The sequence below is a fragment of the Pituophis catenifer genome, unplaced genomic scaffold (genome assembly GCF_029215685.1).
Source record: "Pituophis catenifer annectens isolate HBS135680 unplaced genomic scaffold, rPitCat1.0.hap2 SCAF_2, whole genome shotgun sequence".
NCBI lineage: Eukaryota > Metazoa > Chordata > Lepidosauria > Squamata > Colubridae > Pituophis > Pituophis catenifer.
The window spans coordinates 161,245,926-161,270,250 of record NW_027256882.1 but is presented as its reverse complement, the minus strand read 5'-3'; the positions used below and the strand labels follow the sequence as shown (position 1 = coordinate 161,270,250).

Here is a 24,325-nt window from a genome sequence, read left to right as displayed (position 1 = left end):
CTTAAGGTTGCAGAAATATATTGTGCTATATGGAGGAACTGAAGTGATGAAAATTCCAAGGTCAAAGGCTTGATATAGGATGGCCCCCAGGTTAACAGTAGTTAACAAATACAATTCAAGTTGATTTAGTGGATAGCACTTATAAAAACGCATCCACTTTGACAATGTCCCAGTAGGGTCCTATTGAGAAAATGGATCTGGATGGACTTCTCTTAAAGGCCTCTTGCTTTTCTCAGCCAAACATAAAGTTCTTCTAAGCAAAGAAGTCCAAGCAAATCTGAGTGGAAAGCCTAAAATGCTTTGACCTCAGTATTCGTTCACCAGATCCTCAGTGCCCAGTCTTTGCAGCCTTTGTAGAGCACACTCAGCTTGCAGACGAGCCTCTGGTTCAGGGTCCCAACAGTCTTCCAGGAGCTCTTGCAAGGAAATAGATACCTAGGGGACAGGAGAGAGAAGAGGAACAGCAATTGTGAGGAAGAGACAAGAGGAACTCCTACTAGAAGACTTAGAACTTAGAATAACAGAGTTGGAAGGGACCTTGGAGGTCTTCTATTGCAACCCTCTGCTTGAGCAGGAGACCCTATACCATTTCAGACAAATGGCTGTCCAGTCTCTTCTTGAAAGCCTCCAGTGTTGGGGCACCCATAACTTATGAAGGCAAGCCGTTCCACTGGTTAACTGTTCTGTCAGGAAATTTCTCCTTAGTTCTAGGTTGCTTCTCTCCTTGATTAGTTTCCATCCATTGCTTCTTGTCCTACCCTCAGGTGCTTTGGAGAATAGTTTGATTCCCTCTTCTTTGTGGCAGCCCCTCAAATACTGGAATAGTGCTATCATGTCTCCCCTTGTCCTTCTTTTCACTAGACTAGACAAACCCAGTTCCTGCAACCGTTCATATGTTTTAGCCTCCAGACCTCTAATCATCTTTGGTGCTCTTCCCTGCACTCCTTCCAGAGTCTCAACATCTTTTTTGTATTCTACCATCTTTTTTGGTAGTATTCCAGTACTACCAAAACTGGAAGTACTATTCGAAGTGTGGTCTTACTAAGGCTTTATAAAGCGGTACTAGTACTTCACATGATCTTGATACTATCTCTCTATTAATGCAGCCTAGGACTGCATTGGCTTTTTTGGCTGCTGCCAATACATTGTTGGCTCATATTTAACTTCCTCCCTAGTGGTGTGTGATACTGATACAGTTATATTGATATTGTTTCCTAATTGCTTATTTGTACCCTATGATTGGACACACAAGGAATTTGTCTTGGTGCATACGCTCTCAGTGTACATAAAAAGAAAAGATACATTTGACAAGAATCATAAGATATAACACTTTAAGTGTTGTACCTTATGATTCTTGTCAAATGTATCTTTTCTTTTTATGTACACTGAGAGCGTATGCACCAAGACAAATTCCTGTGTGTCCAATTACACTTGGCCAATAAAAAATTCTCTTCTCTTCTCTTCTCTTCTCTTCTCTTCTCTTCTCTTCTCTTCTCTTCTCTTCTCTTCTCTTCTCTTCTCGTCTTGTCTCGTTAGTCTAGTCTAGTCTAGTCTAGTCTAGTCTAGTCTAGTCTAGTCTAGTCTAGTCTAGTCTAGTCTAGTGTCTTATTCTAGATGTTTGCCGTTTGCATCCTTCCCAGCCCGTGCTGATAAAGACCTGGGACTCCAATGCATCAGGAAGGCGTAGCAAAAGCTGTTGCAGGAGATGTGACACAGGGTGCAAATAAGCCTTCTATATCTGGAATAAGGAATTTCAACAGAGCTTTTGTGGCTAGTCATTCTAGTGAGACCCCCATCTCTAATACAGATGTTGGGGAACGTGATTTCTCTGCGCATAACTAGGCAGACTTTGAACTTGAGAAAGCTAATTTTTTAAAAGAGAATTTTGACATCCACCCAGCTGCAAAGAGACATACAATTCTGAAATCAGGCTTTCATTTAGTATATAAGAACCCTCCTTTTCAAAGCAAACTCTACCATTGGTTACTCCAAGCTCCTCCTACTTCAAGTATTTTTAGCACAAGGCAAGGGAGTTATTTTGTTCCTCTTGCCACTAATAAATAGGAAATGAAATTCTTAATGAACTAATGTAAAATACCCAGAGTTCTACCAGTGGATCCAGATTTAACTTCTATTCTCCTTGCTGTCGTTAAAAGGTCATGGTTCTGTTCACTGAGCCTCCCCTCTTGTCTTTAGCCCCAGATCTTTTCTCTCCATTAAAGTTCTCTAGGAGCTTGTTCCATCTTCTCCTGCGATAATCACCTGATGGATTTGTCCCCATGACAGTTGCTCCTGCAACATTCCTATCTTTTTGGCTATCTTTTTTTTTGTTAGATTAATCCAGAGGTGGGGAACTATGGCCCTTTTATGACTTGTGGACTTCAACTCCCAGAATTCACGGCTGGCTCAGGAATTCCAGGAGTTGAAGTCCACATGTCATAAAAGAGCCATAGTTCCCCACCCCTGGATTAATCCCTTTCATTTCTTTTACTGCATCTAGATTGGGTCCAAGGTTTTGTTGTGCTGCCCTAAGAGCAAAAGGGCATCAGGGCTCTTGCCATTTCCACCTCTCAATTAGGTAATACTCCCAAACCTCCATCAGCCATGCAGTATTTTTGTTCTCCTCAGCTTCTGCCTTGAACTCGGGCCACTATCTCAGGGCAGGAAAAATATTGCCCAAGGGTCAGTGGTGGAATTCAAACTTTTTACTACTGGTTCTGTGGGCGTGGCTTGGTGGGCGTGCTGTGATGTGGCTTGGTGGGTGTGGCAGGAAAAGGATCCTGCAAAATCCCCATTCCCTCTCCACTCCTGGGGGAAGGATATTGCAAAATCTCCATTCCCTCCCCACTCTGGGGCCAGCCGGAGGTGGTATTTGCCAGTTCTCTGAACTACTCAAAATTTCCGCTACCGGTTCTCCAGAACCTGTCAGAACCTGATGAATAGCACCCCTGCCACAAGAGTCAAATACAGGCTTATCCTATCTGTGGCCTCCAGAACTGACAGGGCCGACTTTTCAACCTGTGTTCTCTCCTTTTTCTCTTTTTTGGCAGAGGGACAGGGCTGAGGCACAAGCTGTGTTCCCTTAGCCTTGCATGGTTTAAGAGACCCAATTATATTTCTTAAACTCAACTGCTGGTCCATCCTCTTTAGGAATGTGGCTGCCATCATATTGTCTAAAGCAGGGGTCACCAACCTTTTGGACCTCAGGGACCACTAAATTCATAATTTTAAATCCCACGGACAACTAATACAAATCCAGTGTGCCGCTTGCTGAAGCGCCTGGACTCCCAGTGACAGGATGGGGTCCTTCAGGCACTTAGTTTGGCTGCCTGTTTGGACCTGTTTCCCACAGAAAACAAAACACCGCCCCCTCTTGCACCATTACCTGGTTCCAGCTGGCGAAGGCTGTGCTACTCCTTGTACGTTGCACCACCTGCAAAGTTACACGTACCTCCCTCTGTGGCAGAGATTTCCAACCCCACCATGAGCTGCCTGGCCGGTCCCATATTCCAGAACTCTAGTCACAGGACTGGCCATTAGTCATCCCGGAGCAGCTCCTCCACCCGGGTGCGCCACGGACCACCAAATTTTTCTCATGGACCACTGGTTGGTGACCTCTGGTCTAAAGCCTACTGCCCCGTATTCAAGCCTACATATGTTGTGGTTTAACGTACTTGCCCAAATCTTGTCCAAGTTGGTGGGACGATTGGTCTTCGCCTTTCCTCAACAGCCAACCTTCGCAGTTCACTGTACGTAGGGCTGCTGCCTAATTCTGCTTCATAGGCAAGCTGGAATGGGGGAATGTTGTTTTCTGAAGAGACAAAAATGGCCTGTCCTTTCAAAGCAGAGTTTGTGCAAACACACGTGTGGGCCAAGCATATCCAGTGCACAAAGAGCAAAGTTATTGCTTCAGCTGACTTCTACACATTTCACAGTACCTATCCATCCCATAACAAAATTCCACTTTCAAATAATTGCGACATTGCTGGACAGTGGTTATCCCTGGGCTCAGAGTCCCAATCTGTTAGTACAGGTAGTCCTCCATTTATGGCCACAACTGAGCCCAAGGTTTCTGTTGTTAAGCAAGACAACTGGGAATTTTGCTCCATTTTAGGACCTTTCTTGCCACAGGTGTTACGTGAATCTCTCCAGCTGTTAAATTAATACCACAGTTGTTGAGTGACTCTGGCTTCCAACCAGTTCCCAAGCGTCTGAATTTTGATGAGGTGACTGGGGATAGTGTGCAACGGTCGTAATTGTGAAAAATGGCCATAAGTCCCTTTTTTTTAGTGCCTCTGTAACTTTGAACAGCCACTAAACAAATGGTTGCAAGTTGAAGACTACCAATAAAGGAGACTCGGCAGGTTGCACTGCTATTAGTGGTCACTGACACCCCCTGTGTATCGATATTGATTCACAAAAGGAAAGGCAGAAACTAGTTATCCATTTATGGTTGTTGGTGCTGAAAATTATCAAGAGAAAGCGATTCTTTAGTGTGTTGCTGCCTATTTTCAGCCTGTCACCTTTTGGGGGGGTTGAGCCTTGCATGTGGGCAAAGATTGTCTTTAGTCTCAAAAAATGTGCACTTTCTTGCTCTTACCTGCAGAGCAAGCAACCTTTCTCAGCCTTGTCAACTTTAAGATTTGTGGACTTAAACTTCAAGTATGCTGACCGGGGAATTCTGGGAGTTGAAGTCCACATATCTTAAAGTTGACAAGGTGGAGAAACACTGCTGTAGAGGGATAAAATCTTTCACATTGCAGACACCTACTGCTATTAAACGTTGGTGGCCTCTCAGTAACACATGCTCAGCCAGGTAGTTCTCAACTTACAACAATTCACTTAGTGACCGTTCAAAGTTGCAGCGGCACCGAAAAAAGTGACCTACAACCATTTTTCACACTTACAACCATTGCAGCTTCCCCATGGTCACGTGTTCAAAATTCAGACGCTTGGCAACTGACATATTTATGATGGTTTTGCACAGGGGAGAAATCTACTTTCCTTCCCAACCGGTTTGCCAATGTGCACGTGCCGTCGTCTGCACATGCACAAAGCCTTCTGCGTATGTGCAGAGGCTTAAAATGTCACAAAAAAGTGACGTCATGATGTCCACATGGGTGGGCGGAGCTTCCCACAGCTGCTACTACTGGTTTGCCTGAACCGGATGGAACCGGATGGATTGCACCCCTGGTTTTGCAGTGTCCCGGGGCCATGCAACCCCCTTTGGCGACTTTCTGACAAGCAAAGTCCATGGGGAAGCCAGATTCACTTAACAACTGTGTTACTGGCTTAAGAGCCTTGATAGTACAGGGGTTTAGTGCACCCTGTTATTAACACAGCTGCCTGCAATTTCTGCTGGTTTGAATCTCTCCAAGGCTCAAGGTTGACTCAGCCTTCCATCCTTTCTAAGGTAGGTGAAATGAGGACCCAGTTTGTGGGGGCAATAAGCTGACTTTGTATAAAATATACAAAAGAATGAAGGCTATTGCTTAACGCATTGTAAGCCGCCCTGAGTCTCCGGAGAAGGGTGGCATATAAATCAAATCAAATAAAATAAATAAATAAATAAAGAGCTGCAGTGATTCACTCAACAACTGTGGCAAGAAAAGTCATAAAATGAGACAAAACTCACTTAACAAATGTTTCATTTAGCAACAGAAAACTTTGGACTCAATTATGGTCATAAATCAAGGACTACCTGTATTCCAATCCAGCCTCTACTCTTAAGAAAAATACTTTTTGCATGGAGGACTCTGCCCATTCCCTGGATACAAGCTCCAATTTATTGACTTGGAACATGCAATATTTTTCTCCTTCCACAATCTTTTCTCTTTAGCAATAGGTCTTGCTAGGAGACTAGGCAGGGCCGGATTTAGATGAAAAGAGGCCCTAGGCTATTCCACTTATGAGGCCCTTTCACCTATAGTGAAAGTGTAATTTTAATTTTGCTAACAATTTGAATGTAGGCCCCTCTTGATCTTGAGGCCCTAGGCTGAAGCCTAGTTAGCCTATAGGAAAATCCGGCCCTGAGACTAGGGGTCTGGCTAGCGCCCATTAGGCTGGGGTGCTTTTGCTCATGCTGCTCCATCAATGACTCCATCTCATTGTACAGAGATGAGTCACCGTACTGCTGGAAATGATGTCTCGAAGCAACAGAAGCCTCTTGTCTCAAGTGATTTAAAAGGTCACACAAAATCTGAAGAAGAGAAGCGGGAAGAGGAAGCAGAATGAGACTGAGTTCAATAAAACCAAGTTCATATAATCCCACCCCGGAAGTCTACGGTTCAGCTTTATCCTTTCAAGCTGAACGTGTCAGCATTTGTTGTTGATCAAGGGCAGGATGTGCTTCTAAATTGCCACCAGATGGCAGCATACCCCACACCATGATCACCGCTGTATGCTCTCCCTCTTTATATCTTGGCAGAGCTGGCTAGCCAAGGTAGGAGAAATTTGTCCTTCTGCAACAAAACAGGAATAACTATTGCCACTATCCAAAATCAGACCAAGCTATAATGTGGTGCTCAAACAGGCAAGGGGGGGGGCATTCATGACTTCAGCATGTGAAACTGTTCTCGGTTATTAGTGCAACCGGTTGAGACCATAATAAAGGACAGAAATCAAGTTCTCTCCTGCCCCTTCAAAGGGAGATATGTGGGAATGGAAGAATACCAGGTTGTAGCAGCCCTTTGGCTACCATACCCGTTATAGATTGGCCGCATTTGTGAAGAAGCGCAGGATTATGGATCAGTTTCTCTTTATCGATCAGAAGAACAGGGCACGATTTCTGTTAATAAACAAAAATAGGTTTACCAAGAATATTTGTAGCTCAGGGTTGAAATGAGGGGTCCTTGGTGCTCTCTGAGCTTAGTTTTCTTGGGGGTGTTTCATTACCCAAACTAGGTAATATTGCTCATGATGTTATCTAGTTTGCGTAATGAAACATCCCAGTGGTGAAATCCAATTTTTTTTTACTACTGGTTCTGTGGGCGTGGCTTGGTAGACGTGGCAGGGGAAGGATACTGCAAAATCTCCATTCCCACCCCACTCTGGGGCCAGCCAGAGGTGGTATTTGCCGGTTCTCCGAACTACTCAAAATTTCCGCTACTGGTTCTCCAGAATCTGTCAGAACCTGTTGGATTTCACCCCTGAAACACCCGCAAGAAAACCAAGCTCAGAGAGCACCAAGGACTCCTCAGAAATAGGCTTATTTTTTTAAAAAAACTTGCATACCAACGCAGGGGGTATACAAATAGTGAAGGCAAGGGTGACTGCATCTTGGAGGCTGCCAGCACAGGGGCTCTGGGTTTCGACCTAGCCCCTCCTGTCCTTTCGCCTTAAATCTTGCAACAACAAATACACACACACAGTTTGGGGGGGGGGCTTGATAGCAGCAGCAGCAGCAGGCAAGTAGCATGGAGGGAGGGAGGGAGGGAGGGAGGGAGGGAAGGAAGGAAGGAAGGAAGGAAGGAAGGAAGGAAGGAAGGAAGGAAGGAAGGAAGGAAGGAAGGAAGGAAGGAAAAGAAACTGCTGCTTCCCCCACAGCCAGCTGTCGCATCAATCAGCTATATGAGCACTGTAGCCTCATTTTATCAGCTCTTTTCAGGAAGACCTGGTCAAGAAACACAGACACTGTGAACTAATGGAACTCTACTGTATTATTATTATTATTACAGGGTATGTTAATCAAATATTGAAAACCTGAAGGAGATTCTCTTTTTCCCTTTTATATTAGCCTGGTGCAGCTATCTTGATTTCTTTCTTCCCGCCTGCATCCCCAATCTGGGCCAAGTTGATGTTTACAAAGTGGCCCTTGGATTTCTTCTTCAAAGCTATCTTCAAACTTCTCTGTACCTCTCCTCAGTCAGGAACGGGAGACTGAGAAGCCAGGTCAGGGGTGGGGGGTAGGGGGTGGAGATAGCTATGTGGCTCAGACTTGCTACTATAGCCATAGCAGATAAACAGGGGCTTTAGGAACCCTGCCCCCTTCTCCTGCCCCTACTCAATGGTAGCAGTTGGGGCAAGAGGCCTGAGGCCTCTCACCCATTGGACAGTCAGTCTGAGACAGTCAGTCTGAGTTGCTCCCGGTTCGGTCCGGTTCTATAGAACCGGTAGCAAAACCGGCGGGAGGCTCCACCCACCCGCCCCAACGTCATCAAGGGTGATACGCGTGCTCCCATTGCGAACCGGTAGTAAAGGTAAGGTAAGTAGAACCCACCCCTGGTCTGAGAGGTTTACTTTGGAGCCCAGCACAGCTCTGCCATCGTGTCTGCATCAAAAGGCATATGCACATGAAATAATAAAGGGGGTGCATTTATCTTCACTGTACTAGATTCGTGAAATCAAAACTTGTTAGGGGTGTAGCTTGTGATACAATCAAGGGTGAATTCTGGATTCAAATACAAATAAAAACTGTTTCAGTGCCAGATCCTTTATTAGCAATTCCCTCACACCCCATCGTGACAGCCTGTAATAAATATTTTTTTTTACAATGAATAGTAATAATTGAATTGATCCACTGTGAAGCGATATACAGTATGTGTAAATTTAAGTGCTATTGCTATTATTTAGGCCAATTTGGCCCTCAAACTGAATCTTATCAGATGTGATTTCAGCGTCTGGTTATGGCAAGGGCTCACCCAAAACAACCTGGAAGAAGTGAACAGATGTTTGTACATTCTTATTTCTGGGGGAAAAAAAATCAAAACTATTCTTATCCTTTAGGAAAAAAGAATCGACTATACCCTTCATATTAAGAAAATTGGATATCATTAGAACAGTGATGAAATCCATTTTTTTCCCCTACCGGTTCTGTGGGCGTAGCTTGGTGGGCGTGGCAAGGGAAGGATACTGCAAAATCTCCATTCCCACCCCACTCTGGGGCCAGCCAGAGGTGATATTTGCCAGTTATCCAAACTGCTCAAAATTTCTGCTACCGGTTCTCCAGAACCTGTCAGAACCTGCTGGATTTCACCCCTGCATTAGGACTATAATCCTAATTAACAGTGGGAGGCAATAAAACCCAAAAGAACAATCAAAACATATTAATTATTGTGTCCTCCATGCAGGATCCCATTATAGAGTACAAGAAATGCCTACCTTAGCACAAACAATGAAGCTAAAGTTTATTTATTTGAGGCACATAATGAAGATGCAAGTGTCTTTGAAGAAGACCCAATGCTTGGAAAATGTCCCGAGATCATATGATCCCTTTTGTGACTTTCTGACAAGCAAAGTCAATGGGGGAAGCCAGATTCACTTAACAACTGTGTCACTAAGTTAACAACTGCAGTGATTCACGCAACAACTGTGGCAAGAAAGGTCATAAAATGGGGGAAAATTCACTCAACAACTGTCTTACTTAGCAACAAAATTTTGGGCTCAATTAAGGTCATAAGTGAACTACTTGTAAGGAATATTTAATTTTTTTTTAATTCCCAAGTTTTTTATTTTATATTATTTATACATATCAATGCATGAATAGTGTGATACCTGAGTATCATACATTTTGATACAAACAGACATAATATTATTACTCATAGTTATTACATTTCATTTTCATTGTTTCATATTGTTTCTTATTATTACATATATCTTGTTATATTAATATATCCATACTATTATTCCCCTCTTATTTCTATCTCTATTTTAACTTTTTTTCCATGTTACCATAATATTCAAAGACGTTTCTTTTCTATCTTCCATTTTTCACCTGCTTTGTTATTCATATTTCCCTTATTTAGCTCTTCACATCTATTTATATTAAAGTTTCATCCTTGTAAGGTTTATTTAATGTTAGCCTTGGGTAAGTACAGAATCTGGGAAACTATGAGAGGAATTTGCACCCTCAGTTGTAGTGCATAAATTCAGGCCCAGTCTCTTTGAAGGGGTTGCAATGTTCACTCCCCCTATTTCTTGCCACCTGGACTAAGTTATTATTTACAAGATAAAGCTGCCAACTAAATTGCCTTCTCTTTGATTGTTTAGGTCCACTTTCCAACCTTTTTCTTTTCCAGCCTCCCCACAATCTCTCACACCCATCTGCCCAAGAATTATCCACTCTGGACCTACTGCCTTATTTCTCTGCTATTTTCTAGTTATTTAATTGAGCAGCTAAAACAATGTTTTTCAAACTTGGTAACTTTAAGATATGTGGATGACAACTCCCAGAATTCCCCAGCCTAAAGTTTGAATAACACTAAATTAAAAGATGATAGGGAGAACTGTTTTTTTCTGCTGATTAACTGAGTAAGGTTTGCAGGAGATTTCAATCATCCTTTGCCAGTTGTATTGCTCAGCTGAACAGCAGAAACAACTAAAAGGTAAACGGCATATGGCCCTGGATTTTCCTTTCTCTGCTACTTCCCTTTCTCGGTGACCTTGTCTCTTAAGACTCTAAGGTTGGGTTCAAACATCATGCTGCCCAGTCTCACTCTTTGTAAAGCATGGTATATAAGGTTACTGTATTGTTTGGACCCAGAAATTGTGTTTCATTCTAAAAAGTATGGCTAAACAAACCATGATTTTGCAGTTGCACCATATGTAAACTATGTGTGTCTACTTCTGAATGGAATGGAATAGAATAACTTTATTTGGCCAAGTGTGATTAGAGATCCAAGGAATTTGTCTCCAGTGCAGAAGCTCTCAGTATATATGGTAAAACAACAGAATAATCATAAGAAAGATACCAATGAGGGATAGAATATGATGCGGGAATTATTCAAATTCAGCCCCATGCTTAGAATCTTACTTTAAGTTGCTTTACTAATAGTTTAATACAGAAAGGTTTGGCATTCTGAGCTTTCCAAGAATAAGGAAGAAAGGGGTTCGTCCTTTCTATTCTTCAAAGGACACTCCTGCATTCATCCGTGGACTTTCTAAATTAAGAATCTATTTTACAGATAATACAGAGAAAATCTCAAATTGGATTTAATTCCTGTTTTCTACATAGATATAGTTGCAATGGATGGCTGTGAAAGTTGGACGATAAGAAAGGCTGAGGGCCAAAGAATTGAGGCCTTTGAACTATGGTGCTGGAGAAGACTCCTGCGAGTCCCTTGGACTACAAGGCGATCAAACCGATCAGTCCTAGAGGAGATCAACCCTGACTGCTCTTTAGAAGGCCAGATCCTGAAGATGAAACTCAAATACTTTGACCACCTAATGAGAAGGAAGGACTCACTGGAGAAGAGCCTAATGCTGGGAAAGATTGAGGGCAAAAGAAGAAGGGGACGGCAGAGAATGAAGTGGCTGGATGGAGTCATTGAAGCAGCAGGTATGAGCTTAAATGGACTCCAGAGGATGGTAGAGGACAGGAAGGCCTGGAGGAATGTTGTCTATGGGGTTGTGATGGGTCAGACACGACTTAGCAACTAACAACAAGGACTTTTTTTTACTGATTGTGCCACATAGATAAATTTTCTCCATGTGTTTTAATATAATAGAACATTTACACGCACGGGTGCACATACACACATACCACATTTTTATCCAAATAGCCAACAATAAGAATAAAGTGATAAAGGCAATGATAGTTTACACTCTTTCTTCCAGCTTGCACTGAAACTTTCATTATACAGTGGTTTCCTCCTTCTGTTACGCAGCACACATTTACCTTTCTCTAAAATGCTAGACATGATTTCTCTTCTACATAAAGCACAATTGCTTTTGGCATGAACAACAGGTTCCAGTTTACAGCCAACCAATTGCAGGAGCCAAGAATTCTCATCAAACTACAGCTCCCAACATTCTTTGGAAGAGACCTTGGCAATTAAATGATTGCAAAGGCAAACCTACTAGACATCATCTCCTGTAATTCTCAGCCAAGGTCTTTGGCCATGCAGGCTGGGAATTGTGGAATTCCATAAGGGTTTACCTGGGAAAAGTGCAGAGCATCTCATCAGGATCTCCCACAGAACTAGTGCCAGGGAATAGACATCCGCTTGCCTCAGTGCAGAGCCCACATCCTGCAGATTCAGGTTCTCATCCAAAATTTCGGGAGCTACGTAGCGTTGAGCTCCTGCCTAGAGAAAATACCAATGAAAGATGCAGGCAGCTTATGTATGATGCCTACTTGGAGCAAGAACTGGTTGTGCCTAAATTTTATATACAGTAGGTATATAAACAGTACAATATGAGAAAGAGCCATGGTTAGAATGCAGTATTGCAGGCTAATTCTGCCAACTGTCAGCAGTTTGATCCTGACCGGCTCATGGTTGACTCAGTTTTTCATCCTTCAAGGTCGGTAAAATGAGGATCCAGATGATTGGGGGCAATATGCTGACTCTGTAAACCGTTTAGAGAGGGCTGAAAAGCACCGTGAAACGGTATGTAAGTGTAACGTGCTATTGATAAGTGCTATATGGAACTACCAGGATGCTGTCAGATCTCAAACACAATGCTGGAATCCGACATACTGATTCTTCATCTCTACTGGAATAAATATTATAGGGTAATCTCTTGTTGTTACTATTGTCTGAACTGTGCCGTGATGATTGTTCTCATTTTATGAGTTTTGATATTAGATGTCTGGGGCTTGAAGTTCAATGTAAATAAACGAATTTTAAAAGAACTATTGATCACATTTCAACAATATGCATCTCTTTGGAACTTTCTATGTCAACTATGGTACCTTGTGCACGATGGCTTCTGCAGGATCTTTTCTTGAATGCTCGTGTCGCAGAGGGAGGGTCATAGCAAAGCCAAAATCAGTTATGACGCAAGTCCTGTCTTCCCGCACCAGCACATTCTGGCTACTGAGGTCACGATGGGCCACCCCAGGTTTATGCAGGCCTGGCATCATGGGAAAAAACCAAGTTTCAACAAAGTTGTCATCTTAACCACATATGACCTTATTAAACCATGAACAGGACAGTGAGAGTGGACAAAGGAAGACTGGATTCACACATCACACCATTGTTTGTTTAAACATGGCTTGTTGAATCATGAGAAGAAACTGCATGGTAAGGAAAGTTTGGTTAAAATCCATAATGCCTAGTATCACTTAGTAATAACTCAAACCAGATTATGACATTGTGTAATATGTCAGGTGAACTAAGCTAAAAGAAGCCTTAGTTAATAGATATTTTCCATTCATAAAGTTTAAGCCCAGATATTTCCAGTTAAAAGACATCAGGCAGAATAGTTTCTTTCTGCTTCGAACCCTAGAAAGCTGCTGGCAGTCAAATAACAGCCAGCGTGGCAAGTCTTTGGCACTATAAATATCACTGAATCTCAGTTCTCATTAACTCTGATTGTTTGCTCTGGTTGTATAGAACATCTGCATGATACCAAAGTAGTAAATTTTGACTAGGCTCAATAAAAAGTACAAAAGAGATATTTTGCTGTCTAATCATGGTACCACATCTCAGTCACTGAAACTGATGTGGCAGGCACCTTCACAACTGACATTAACATTAGCCCCGGCATTATTTTATTTTAAATATTGATAGACTACCATTTGTGTTATTTATGAAAGTGGCCACTTCAAAATGCAACGATGGTCACTAAAGAAAGTCAGAAAGGATCTCTGGATGCAATGCCAAAATGGGATTCATTCATGTCTGGCTGTAGAGCAGCTCAATTAAAAAAAAAAAAAAAAAGCATCGAGAACCAAATAGACTTGACTGTAGCTTTCACCCCGACTTCTGAATCACATCTCTTGGATAACTGTTAGATTCCTCCCCTTATCCAAGAAGAAAACACATTTTCTCATTTAAACTTTTCCCAGGTTAACTTTTCTCATGGTTAAAATGCAGGTTATTATTCAGAGAAACACCTATGACAAAGCCTCTCCCTCTCTTACAGTTCAGGTAGTCCTCAAATTACAATAATTCATTTAGTGACAGTTCAAAGTTACACCGGCACTGAAAAAAGTGACTTATGACCGTTTTTCACACTTATGACCGTTGGGGATGGTCACATGGTCAAAATGTAGATGCTTGGCAACTGACTCACATTTATGATGATTGCAATGTCCCAGGATCATATGATCACCTTTTGTAACCTTCTGACGAGCAAAGTCAAATGGGAAAACCAGATTCACTTAAAAACCGTGTTCCTAATTTAACAACTGTAGTGATTCACTTAACAACTGTGGCAAGAAAGGTCGTAAAATGCAACAAAACTCACTTAATAACTGTCTCACTTAACAATATAAATTTTGGGCTCAATTGTGATCGTAAATCGAGGACTAACTGTACTTAAAAAATGCTAAAGTTTTGAAAGAGATTGTTTTTTTTTTGTTGTTTTTATTGTGAATAAAGGGGTACTGGAATATTCTTGCTTTGAATTCATATATCTACCTACATTTTTATGTAAAGAAATGTACACACACACTTAGGGAGTGTGATCAGGGAGAAGAAATTAAATTGGTAGTCCTTTTAAGATTAAAGCAAACATTCAATTAATGTTCTATTTTTTGAGATTCAGAAATAAAGGAACAAAACAATCAAATGAAGGCAGCATCAGATTATCCTGAGTGCAAAAATTTGCATGGAGAAAACAAATACATCAGAGAGATTACCACCCTCCTTCCCCGTGGTTTAACTGAGGCAGGAATATTTTAACATGCATTCTCCCAAAGTGATCCTAAAAAGGATTTACTATCTCCATTTTTTTTTTCTGATTCTAGTTAATCTCCCTCTCCTTGCAGGAGAAGTAACAATACATTTAGAAGGCTGACTTCTCTGCTAGCCTTAGAAGCAGATATATTTTACCCATATTCTCAGCATGATGTCTGCAGAGATATAGAACTGTAGCATGTACTGTTAATTTTTTCCCTGATTTAGTTATTGTTAGTGAAGATGTTGCCATCGTTGTCTTTTGTATTAATTTTCCCCAAATTTTCATATACTAATTGGTTGGGGGTGGGTGAAATATCCAATACCTACACAATCTTCACCCGCACAACAAAAAACTATAGACACGATGTTAACGACAGACAAAGAAAAAGCTGCTAGTGCACACAGCATACAGAATATACAGTCTATACTAGCTATGATTCAGGAGGGGATGAACAAAACCCAAGAAACAATTGCAAATAACCACGAAGAAACAAAAAAGAACCATGAGGAATTGAAATCAGAAGTAGGACAAATAAATGATAATATTAAAAAAATGGACGATAAGATTGAGAGAATACAACAAAACATAGTTAAAAACGAAGAACAAATCCAAAACATGGAAGCCAAAATGATTCTAACGGAGAAAAAGATGGACAATATCGAACAAAATCAAATGGAGTCAACTAGAGAACTCGAAGAGTCAATTACCCATTTAGAATTAGAAAAAGCATCATTCTTCTTACGATTTCAAAATATTGCAGAAACAAAAGGAGAAGATCTAAGAGACCTGATGACAGATATATTAGTAGAGGCTACCCAAAAGGAAAAAACCGAAATTAGTAGGGAAATTGACGAAATATATAGAGTCCATACGAACTATGCTCGTAGGAACAAACTACCTAAAGAAATACATGTTAGATTCGCACGTAAAACTGTAAAAGAAGAGATCTACACGTCCATGAGAGAGGGAAAACCCTGCTACCAAGGGAAAGAAATAATAACCTTAAAACAAGTTCCAAGAAGAATAAGAGAATACAGAAAAAACTACAACTTTTTGACAACCCTACTGATTCAACACAAAATAATGTTCCGCTGGCTGGTGCCAGAGGGAATCTTAATATCCTGGGACGACAAAAAATATAAAATCGATACGATAGAGAAGGCACAAGAATTCTTTGATACTCACTTTATAATAGAAGAGGAACAGGAAACTAGACGTGATTCAGATAATGTAAACCAGGAATACCCCACGGGGGAAACAAAAAAAGGGAAGGAAGAGAAGGAGCCTAGGGAAAGGGAGAAGATGGAGAGAGAAGGGGCTAGGGAGAAAACGCATATGGTAACAAGAAACACAAGTAAACTTAAACTAATAAAGAAAAACTAAAGGAAATGGGACGAGAGTTGAAATTAATCTCAATTAATATAAACGGCCTTAATCTACCAACCAAAAGAACACACACTTTCAGAAAACTTCAAAAATTAGACATAGATATTATCAACCTACAAGAAGTACATATCAAAAAACAACATCAACAGTTACTAGAAAACAGAAAACTTGGAACACTATTCACCTCACTATCAGATCAAAAAAAAAGAGGTATCGCAGTATACATTAAAAGCCACATCCAGGCAAAACAAATCTACACAGATGAAGATGGCAGGATACTAATGATAGATATTAAGATGGAGACCCGAAATATGTTATTGATATCAATATATGCCCCGAATGGGAGCCAAAAAGAATACTTTAAAAAGATACACGATAAAATTAAAGAATTAGACTACGAACATCTATGTATAATAGGGGACTATAATGCAATCGTTGATATGGAATATGACTACCAAAGTAATAAAAAAAATAACTCTAGGAAAAAGACACTACCTGATTCTTTTAAGGACATGACTCAAGAGTTACAATTGAAAGATGCCTGGAGAGAACTGAATAAAACTAAAAAACAGTATACTTATTATTCAAATCCCCATCAGTCCTGGTCCAGACTAGACATGGCCTGGATGACCGCAGAATTAAGAGAAAATATAAAAGAAATTGAAATCACACCGAATATATGGGCGGACCATAGTCCTATAACAATAGTCTGGAAAGGCCAACCAAAAAGGGGACGATGGATGATGGATAGAGAGATCATTAAAGATAAAGAATACATAGAGATGATAAAGAAAGAGATGGAGATATTTTTCCAAATAAATAACAGGGAACAAACATCATTGCAAGTCCTATGGGACACTACAAAGGCATATATAAGAGGATTAACAATCTCATTTAAGGCGAAGAAAAACAGAGAGAAACAGCAAAGAAGAAACGATTTATTGACGGAGCTCAGAAAACAGGAAGCAGAATTACAGAACAGACCTGACAAGAAAGAGATCAAGGGGAAAATAAATCTCATCAAACATGAAATAAATTTAATAACAACAACAGAAATAGCTAGGAAAATCAAAATGGCAAAACAAAACCAATTTGAATTCGCAAATAAAACAGGACGTTGGTTGGCTTATAAACTAAAGAAAGAAAAGGAAAAAAAAATAATACACCAACTACAAGACGAACAAGGGCAATTACAGCACATGGACGAAGAAAAAAAGCGAATCGTAAGAAATTTTTATCAGGAACTATATGCACAGGAAGAAATTCAATTGGAAAAAGTGAAAGAATATATAAATAAATCCAACATTCAAGAAATAAAGGAAACTCAAAGAGAACTCTTGAACAAACCAATATCGATGTCAGAATTAATGGAAGCAAAGAAGAAGCTGAACAACAATAAAACACCAGGTCCAGACGGCATCCCAACGGAATTTTACAAAATTGAATACCAGCCAATAGATGATATTTTATTACAAGTCCTAAATGAAGCAATCTTAGAAGCCAAAATTCCCAAATCATGGATTGAAACAATCATCACTCTGATACCCAAAGAAGACTCAGATCTCACCCAAACCAAAAACTACAGACCTATATCACTTCTAAACGTAGACTATAAACTATTTACATCAATCATGGCCCAGAGAATGAAGAAAATTATTGTGAATTACATCCATCCTGATCAAAATGGATTCATTCCAAACAGGCAAATTAACAAGAACACAAGAACAATAATAAATATACTGGAATATTATGAGCAAAAATCGAATGAAAAGATGGCTCTACTCTTCCTTGACGCACAAAAGGCGTTCGACAATCTTAACTGGGGATTCTTAATACTACAATTAGAAAAAATGGGAACCGGTGACAAATTTTTAAATATGATTAAAACAATATACTCAGACCAAATTGCAAAAATATGGATAAACGGAGAGACAACAGACCAATTTAAAATATCTAAGGGAGTGAGACAAGGATGTCCCCTCTCTCCTATATTATATATATTAGCATTGGAACCACTGTTGAATGAAATCAGGAACGACAATGAAATAAAAGGATTAAGAACAAAAAACCAGGAGTATAAATTACAGGCATTCGCAGACGATGTAGTATTCATTTTAGAACGACCAAAACAATCAGGACTGAATTTACTAAGGAAGATAGATCAATATGGCGAAGTGGCAGGATTGAGAATTAATAGGCAAAAAACTAAACTACTAACCAAAAATTTGACAAAAACCCAGGAGAAAGAATTGGAAGAGACATTAGGAATACAAACAACAACCAAAATAAAATATCTAGGAATCTGGCTCACCAATAAGATATCATCCCTCAAAGAAGACAATTACATCAAATTGGCCAAACAAATCCAGAAGGACTTAGAGGTATGGAGTAAGTTGAAATTATCACTACTAGGCAAAATTGCTTCAATTAAAATGACAATTCTACCAAAAATACTATATCTATTTAGAACAATACCGATAAACCCAGGAAAATCATACTTCAAAGACCTTGACAAAATGATATTAAAGTATTTATGGCATGGAAAAAGAGCCAGGATTAAACTGAAACACTTGCAGGACACTAAAGAAAGGGGTGGTCTGGGACTACCAGATTGGCAAACCTATTACACTGCAACAGCTTTAACTTGGATTAAGGATTGGATGACACTTAAAGATAAAAGAACACTAGCACTAGAAGGATTTGACCTGTCAAAAGGTTGGCACGCATTTCTATGGGAAGAAAAGCCCAGACAACATGAACACTTCAGGAGACATTATATCAGAGGAGCACTGGCAAAAATTTGGACTGAAATAAGGAGAAAACACTACGACAAAATCCCAAGATGGCTATCAACCATGGAGGCCCAAATCTACCCGAACACAATGGACACAGACAGGATGAAAACCTATGACGAATTGTTGAACACAGAGGGAGATATGAAAACAAGAGAGGAACTGAGACAACAAGGCACGGATATTGATTGGTGGCCGTATTTACAGATAAAATCAAGATATAAAAGTGATATGGAAAAATTTGGAATCCAAAAAGAAAGAAATGAATTAGATAAAATTATAATGCAATCAGATGACAAATTAATAGCTAAAATATATAACTATCTATTAAAATACAAATTGGAAGAAGAAGTGGTGAAGGAAAATATGATTATTTGGGCCAAAAATTTTGGATATAATATTAACCTAGAGAATTGGGAAAAAATATGGAAAGTAAATACTAAGCTGACAATGTCCGTGCCCTACAAAGAAAATACGTACAAGATGTTTTATAGGTGGCATCTCCCCCCTGCACGGTTGGCAAGGATGTTTCCCAATACTAATCAGAACTGTTGGAAGTGTAAAATACAGAAGGGGACCTACTACCACATGTGGTGGTCATGCCCCAAAGTCAAAAAATTTTGGAAAACAATTCAAAGTCAGCTGGAAGAAATTACCGCCCAAAAAGTACCCCTCAGACCAGAAACTTATCTATTAGGTATACTGACAAAGGACTATAAAAAAGAGACACAACATTTGATAATACATATCCTAACTGCAGCTAGAATTGTCTTCGCACAAATGTGGAAATTGGAAAACACGCCACCAGAAGAAAAAATAATACAAAAAATTATGGAATGTGCAGAAATGGACAAATTGACCAAAGAAATACAAGGAAAAGAAGATACAGACTTTTACTTAATTTGGCAAGAATGGTACAAATGGTTAGATAAAAAAGACACGAAATAAGAGATTACCACCCAATACTACAAAAATAAGTAAATAACAGGAAATATCGTTATATAAACATTGATACAAGATGAAAGATAATATATATAGATATATTGATATATAATTACCGAAGTAGCTCTACTTTCAAAGTTCAAGTCATGCGACTTGATTTCATTGTATAGTTAGTTTATGTCTAGTTTGTTTTAATGTTTATGTCTATATGTGTATGTTTGTTTACAATAAAAAATTTAAAAAAAAAAAAAAAAAAAAAGAACTGTAGCATGTACTGAACATCACTATATATACAGCGCTCTGATTTTTAAAAAAGTAATCAAATCTGTATATACATGTTGTCCATAAATACAATAAAAATGCTAACTTTTTTTTTTTTTTTAGTAGAATCTGAAGCCAGGTGCTAAATAATGTTTTGGGAGTGATAGTGAGGAACACAGTTCTTAGAATTAAGGAATAAAAATGTCTCAGGTGGTGGTGGGTTCCCCCCGGTTCGGACTGGTTCACAAGAACCGGTAGTAAAACCGGCGATGCGAACCGGTAGTAAAGGTAAATAGAACCCACCCCTGGTCTCAGCATGTACTCCAGAGGTGGTATTCAGCAGGTTCTGACCAGTTCTGGAGAATCAGTAGTGGAAATTTTGAGAAATACCACCTCTGACTGGCCCCGCCCCATCTATTCTCTGCCTCCCGAGTCCCAGCTGATCGGGAGGAAATGGGGATTTTGCAGTAACCTTCCCCTGGAGTGGGGAGGGAATGGAGATTTTACAGTATCCTTCCCCTGCCACGCCCACCAAGCCACGCCCACAGAACTGATAGTAAAAAATTTTGAATCCCACCACTGATATGCTCAGTCTGTGCTGCTTTCCTATCTACCTTTTCTCTTGTATCTCACCAGCCAAATTTTAAAAGGAGGAGGTTTTCTAGGTATTACTCTCTGAGTAATGTTATCTAGTAATTTAGTCTATTAGAATTGGATACTCTTTATGATCAAGACAGATCCCCTGGATATCCATGCTGAATTCCAGTTTATTCTGGTAATTCTGGTAAAAAGCAAAAATTCTGATAAGAAATTTGATCCTTTTCCTGTGACACCCCCTCCCTGAGTGGTAGAGATATAATATAATATAAAAAAGAGCTTGTCCCTGCAGTTGCTATTCCCATTTTCATTATAAAATCCTCAATCCAATATAACGTTTACATATTGAATTGAGGGGTTTGTAAAGTCGAGATAGTGCTCGACTTACGACCGTAATTGAGCCCAAAATTTACATTGCTAAGTGAGGTAGTTGTTAATTGAGTTTTGCCCCCTTTTACGACCTTTCTTGCCACAGTTGCTAAGTGAATTACTGTAGTTGTTAAGTTAGCAACGTGATTGTTAAATGAATCCAGTTTTCCTATTGGCTTTGCTTGTCAGACGGTCGTAAAATTTGATCACATAACCCTGGGACACTGCAGTCGTCATAAATATGAGTCAGTTGCCAAGCATCTGAATTTTGATCACGTGACCATGGGGATGCTGCAACAGTTGTAAGTGTGAAAAACAGCCAAAAATTACTTTTTTCAATACCTTTGTAACTTCGAACAGTCACTAAATGAATTGTTGTAAATCGAAGACTACCTGTGGATGATACCCAGCCGGCTCCATCCTCTGATGCTGCCTCAGGAGTCACAAGTGGTCCATCGGGAAGTCTCCAGGACAAAAATCATCCTATGGCTTCCTGCTGAATATTCTGGCGGCCTACCTTCCTTCCGTTTCTCCTCATGTAAGAAAGCAAGGCCACTGGCAAGGGATGATCCGAGCTGGATGCTGATATCCCAGGAACAAATGTGATGGCTGAGGAAGTTCCGTAGGGATCCCTTTGAAGAAAATGCAACTGATTCAGTTTAGGTCCAAACCAGAGATGATATTCAGCAGGTACTGACCAGTTCTGGAGAACCGGTAATGGAAATTTTGAGTAGTTTGGAGAACCGGTAAATACCACCTCTGGCTGGCCCCGCCCCCATCTATTCTTTGCCTCCTGAGTCCCAGCTGATTAGGAGGAAATGGGGATTTTGCAGTAACCTTCCCCTGGATTAGGGAGGGAATGGAGATTTTACAGTATCCTTCCCCTGCTACGCCCACTAAGCCATGCTCACAGAACTGGTAGTAAAATAATTTGAATCCCACCACTCGCCCAAACACAAGATGGTTGACATCAGCATTCAACTTCTCATGATTATGGTGAAGGATGTGTCCGGATTAAGCAAACTGACAGAATAATTTTGGATAATAGGCTCCTCCGATGCTCAGCTATAGCTTTTTTCCTTCGTTTTTTTATTGTAGTGTTATAAATCTTGATAGGTTGTATTATTTCACAGCAGACTTCAGTGCAGCAATATTTATATACTATGATTAAAATGTATAAATCTACAAGTAGTCCTTGACTTATGACAGCATTGAGCGATAATTCAAAATCACAATAGCACTGAAAAAAGTGTCTTATGGCCGTTTTTCACACTTATGACCATTGCAAGTTCCTCGTGGTCATGTGATCAAAATTTGGATGCTTGGCAACTGGCTTGTATTTATGACAGTTGCAGTGTCCCAGGGTCATGTGATCACCTTTTGTGACCTTCTGACAAACAAAGATAGTAGAGGAGCCAGATTCACTTAACAACCGTGTTACTGACTGAACAACTGCAGTTATTCACTTAACAGTTGTGTCAAGGAAGATCATAAAAAAATGCTTTGCTTAGCAACTGAAATGTTGGGCTCTACTGTGGTCATATATTGAGGACTACCTGTACTATTATCTAGAAAGCTTAAAAGTATTGAGGATAAAAAAATAAAAATAAAAATTCTATCAGTATTAATTGCAATTGAGAATATCAATATTATAGACATGGGTTTATGTGGCTCTTCATCCAAAGTTAAGTATTGGTTTTTAAATAGGATTATTTATTTATATTCAAATTAAGGCTTTGAAGAATGGGAATGGAAGAGAAGTTACTGGATCAGGGGTCAGCAATCTGCGGCTCTGGAGCCGCATGTGGCTCTTTCACCCCTCTGCTGCGGCTTGCTGTAACTCAAAATATGCGTCACAACCGCCAATGTGCGACATCCACCGGCACGTGATTTATTGAGCTTTTCAACCTCCAGTAGGCCAACCATGGATAAATCCAAGAAAAGAAAAGTTTCAGAAGAAAACAGAACGTTTAATTCAATTACATAAGCTAGTTTTGTGGCCGCTCAAGAAATAGTCAGGCATGAGGGACTTCCGGTGGCTCCGCGATTGCTGAACGGACGCTCCTTTAGGAGCTCCAGCCCCGTGATTTCGTTAGCCACTTGAACAGCGAAAACCGGCTGTTCAGCGGCTTGAAAATCTCCCCCTGGGAAAAAGGGGGAGAGAAGAGCCGAAGGGTCTGGGTAGAGCTCCCCTAGACCCCCAGGTTTGTCTTTTTAAGCCTGGGGGTTGCAGGGTGAGTTCCCTGTAAGCCCTTCATTGCTCCGAATCCGGGACAAGTCTGCTTCATGCAGACGAAGGCATCGCGTCCACACCAGCAACGCAATTTTAAGGATCATAAAGAATTTGGACTTTGGGTACTGGCAGAGCAAATCAGGAGAACCGAAAAAAAACCCCGCAAGTAACACTTTAACTCCGTTTAAAAATGCAGAAAATGGCGCCTGAGGGCGTGGAAGCAAAAGCTATTAGTGAAAGTGCTTGTTAACGCTTGTTAATGCTTGTAACATTGATACAGCTACTGGATTACACCTTAAGAAAAAGATTTAAAGTGGAAGCGGCATGGAAAAGAACTTAGTATTGACCTCAATTAATTTACATCTTTACACTGCGTGGAAAATAATTGGATTTGTCGACCTGATAGCTGAATAAATATAAAGTGAAGACTGAAACATGGCTGACATTAGGGCTGGAGGATCACTGTTTGGTGACTCAGCAAATTCTCAAGTTGTGACTGTAAAGGTTTTTCAAGAACTTTTAGACTCTTTTAACTCTGCTCTTTTGGAATCAATTGAAAGAGCTTTTCAAAAATATAGTTTGGAGAATTATAATGATTTGTTGGCTGGGAAACAGAAGGAAATTAATCAGAGGATTTTGATTCTGGAGGACAAAGAGGCTGTCAGGATTGAAATGGAGGTTGGCACAGTTGAAACACAGGTCTTGGCAGACGCTTCCACTCAATTAATAGAAAAGCAACAAGTAGATTCTTTACTGCAAGCTGATAAACTTTATGGCTTTATAGACAAAGGAATGAACTGATTGATTACACAAGCAAGAAGAGTTGAAATGGGGGTTTTAAACCAGAGAAAATGATTTCAAGAAGAGAGCGAGCTTTCAAAATACATCAACCTCAATTCAAAATTCAAAAATTTTTGAAAATAAAATTAGGGGGAGGAGCAATGTTGAAAGAATTATTGAAGAAGAAGGACTGGAAAAAATATAGAAAGAAGGGAAGAATAGAAGATTAATTCTTTTTGGGGGGAGGTTTTTAGTAATAAATTTAAAATCTTAAATTGGTATTTTTAAAGGTTCTTCTAAGACAATGATATAAAGGAAGTGTTTTTTTACAATTAGTTTTGGATATAAAAACGATTGCTTCTTAAAAGTTATGGAGGTATTAAAATGGTTAACTGAAAAT

At 40.0% G+C, this 24,325-nt stretch overlaps 1 protein-coding gene across 1 annotated transcript in view; it reads right to left on the bottom strand.

Annotated features, from left to right (window-relative positions):
- Positions 1 to 306: 306 nt before the first annotated feature.
- Positions 307 to 24,325, bottom strand: part of AMHR2 (anti-Mullerian hormone receptor type 2) — a 45,731-nt gene continuing 21,712 nt past the window's right edge. The window contains exons 6-10 of the mRNA XM_070934935.1: positions 21,430 to 21,544; positions 12,632 to 12,792; positions 11,876 to 12,023; positions 3,675 to 3,811; positions 307 to 435 (exon numbers count right to left, since the gene is read on the bottom strand). Coding sequence (XP_070791036.1) covers positions 307 to 435; positions 3,675 to 3,811; positions 11,876 to 12,023; positions 12,632 to 12,792; positions 21,430 to 21,544 — 690 coding nt within the window. The remainder of the gene's footprint in view (positions 436 to 3,674; positions 3,812 to 11,875; positions 12,024 to 12,631; positions 12,793 to 21,429; positions 21,545 to 24,325) is intronic.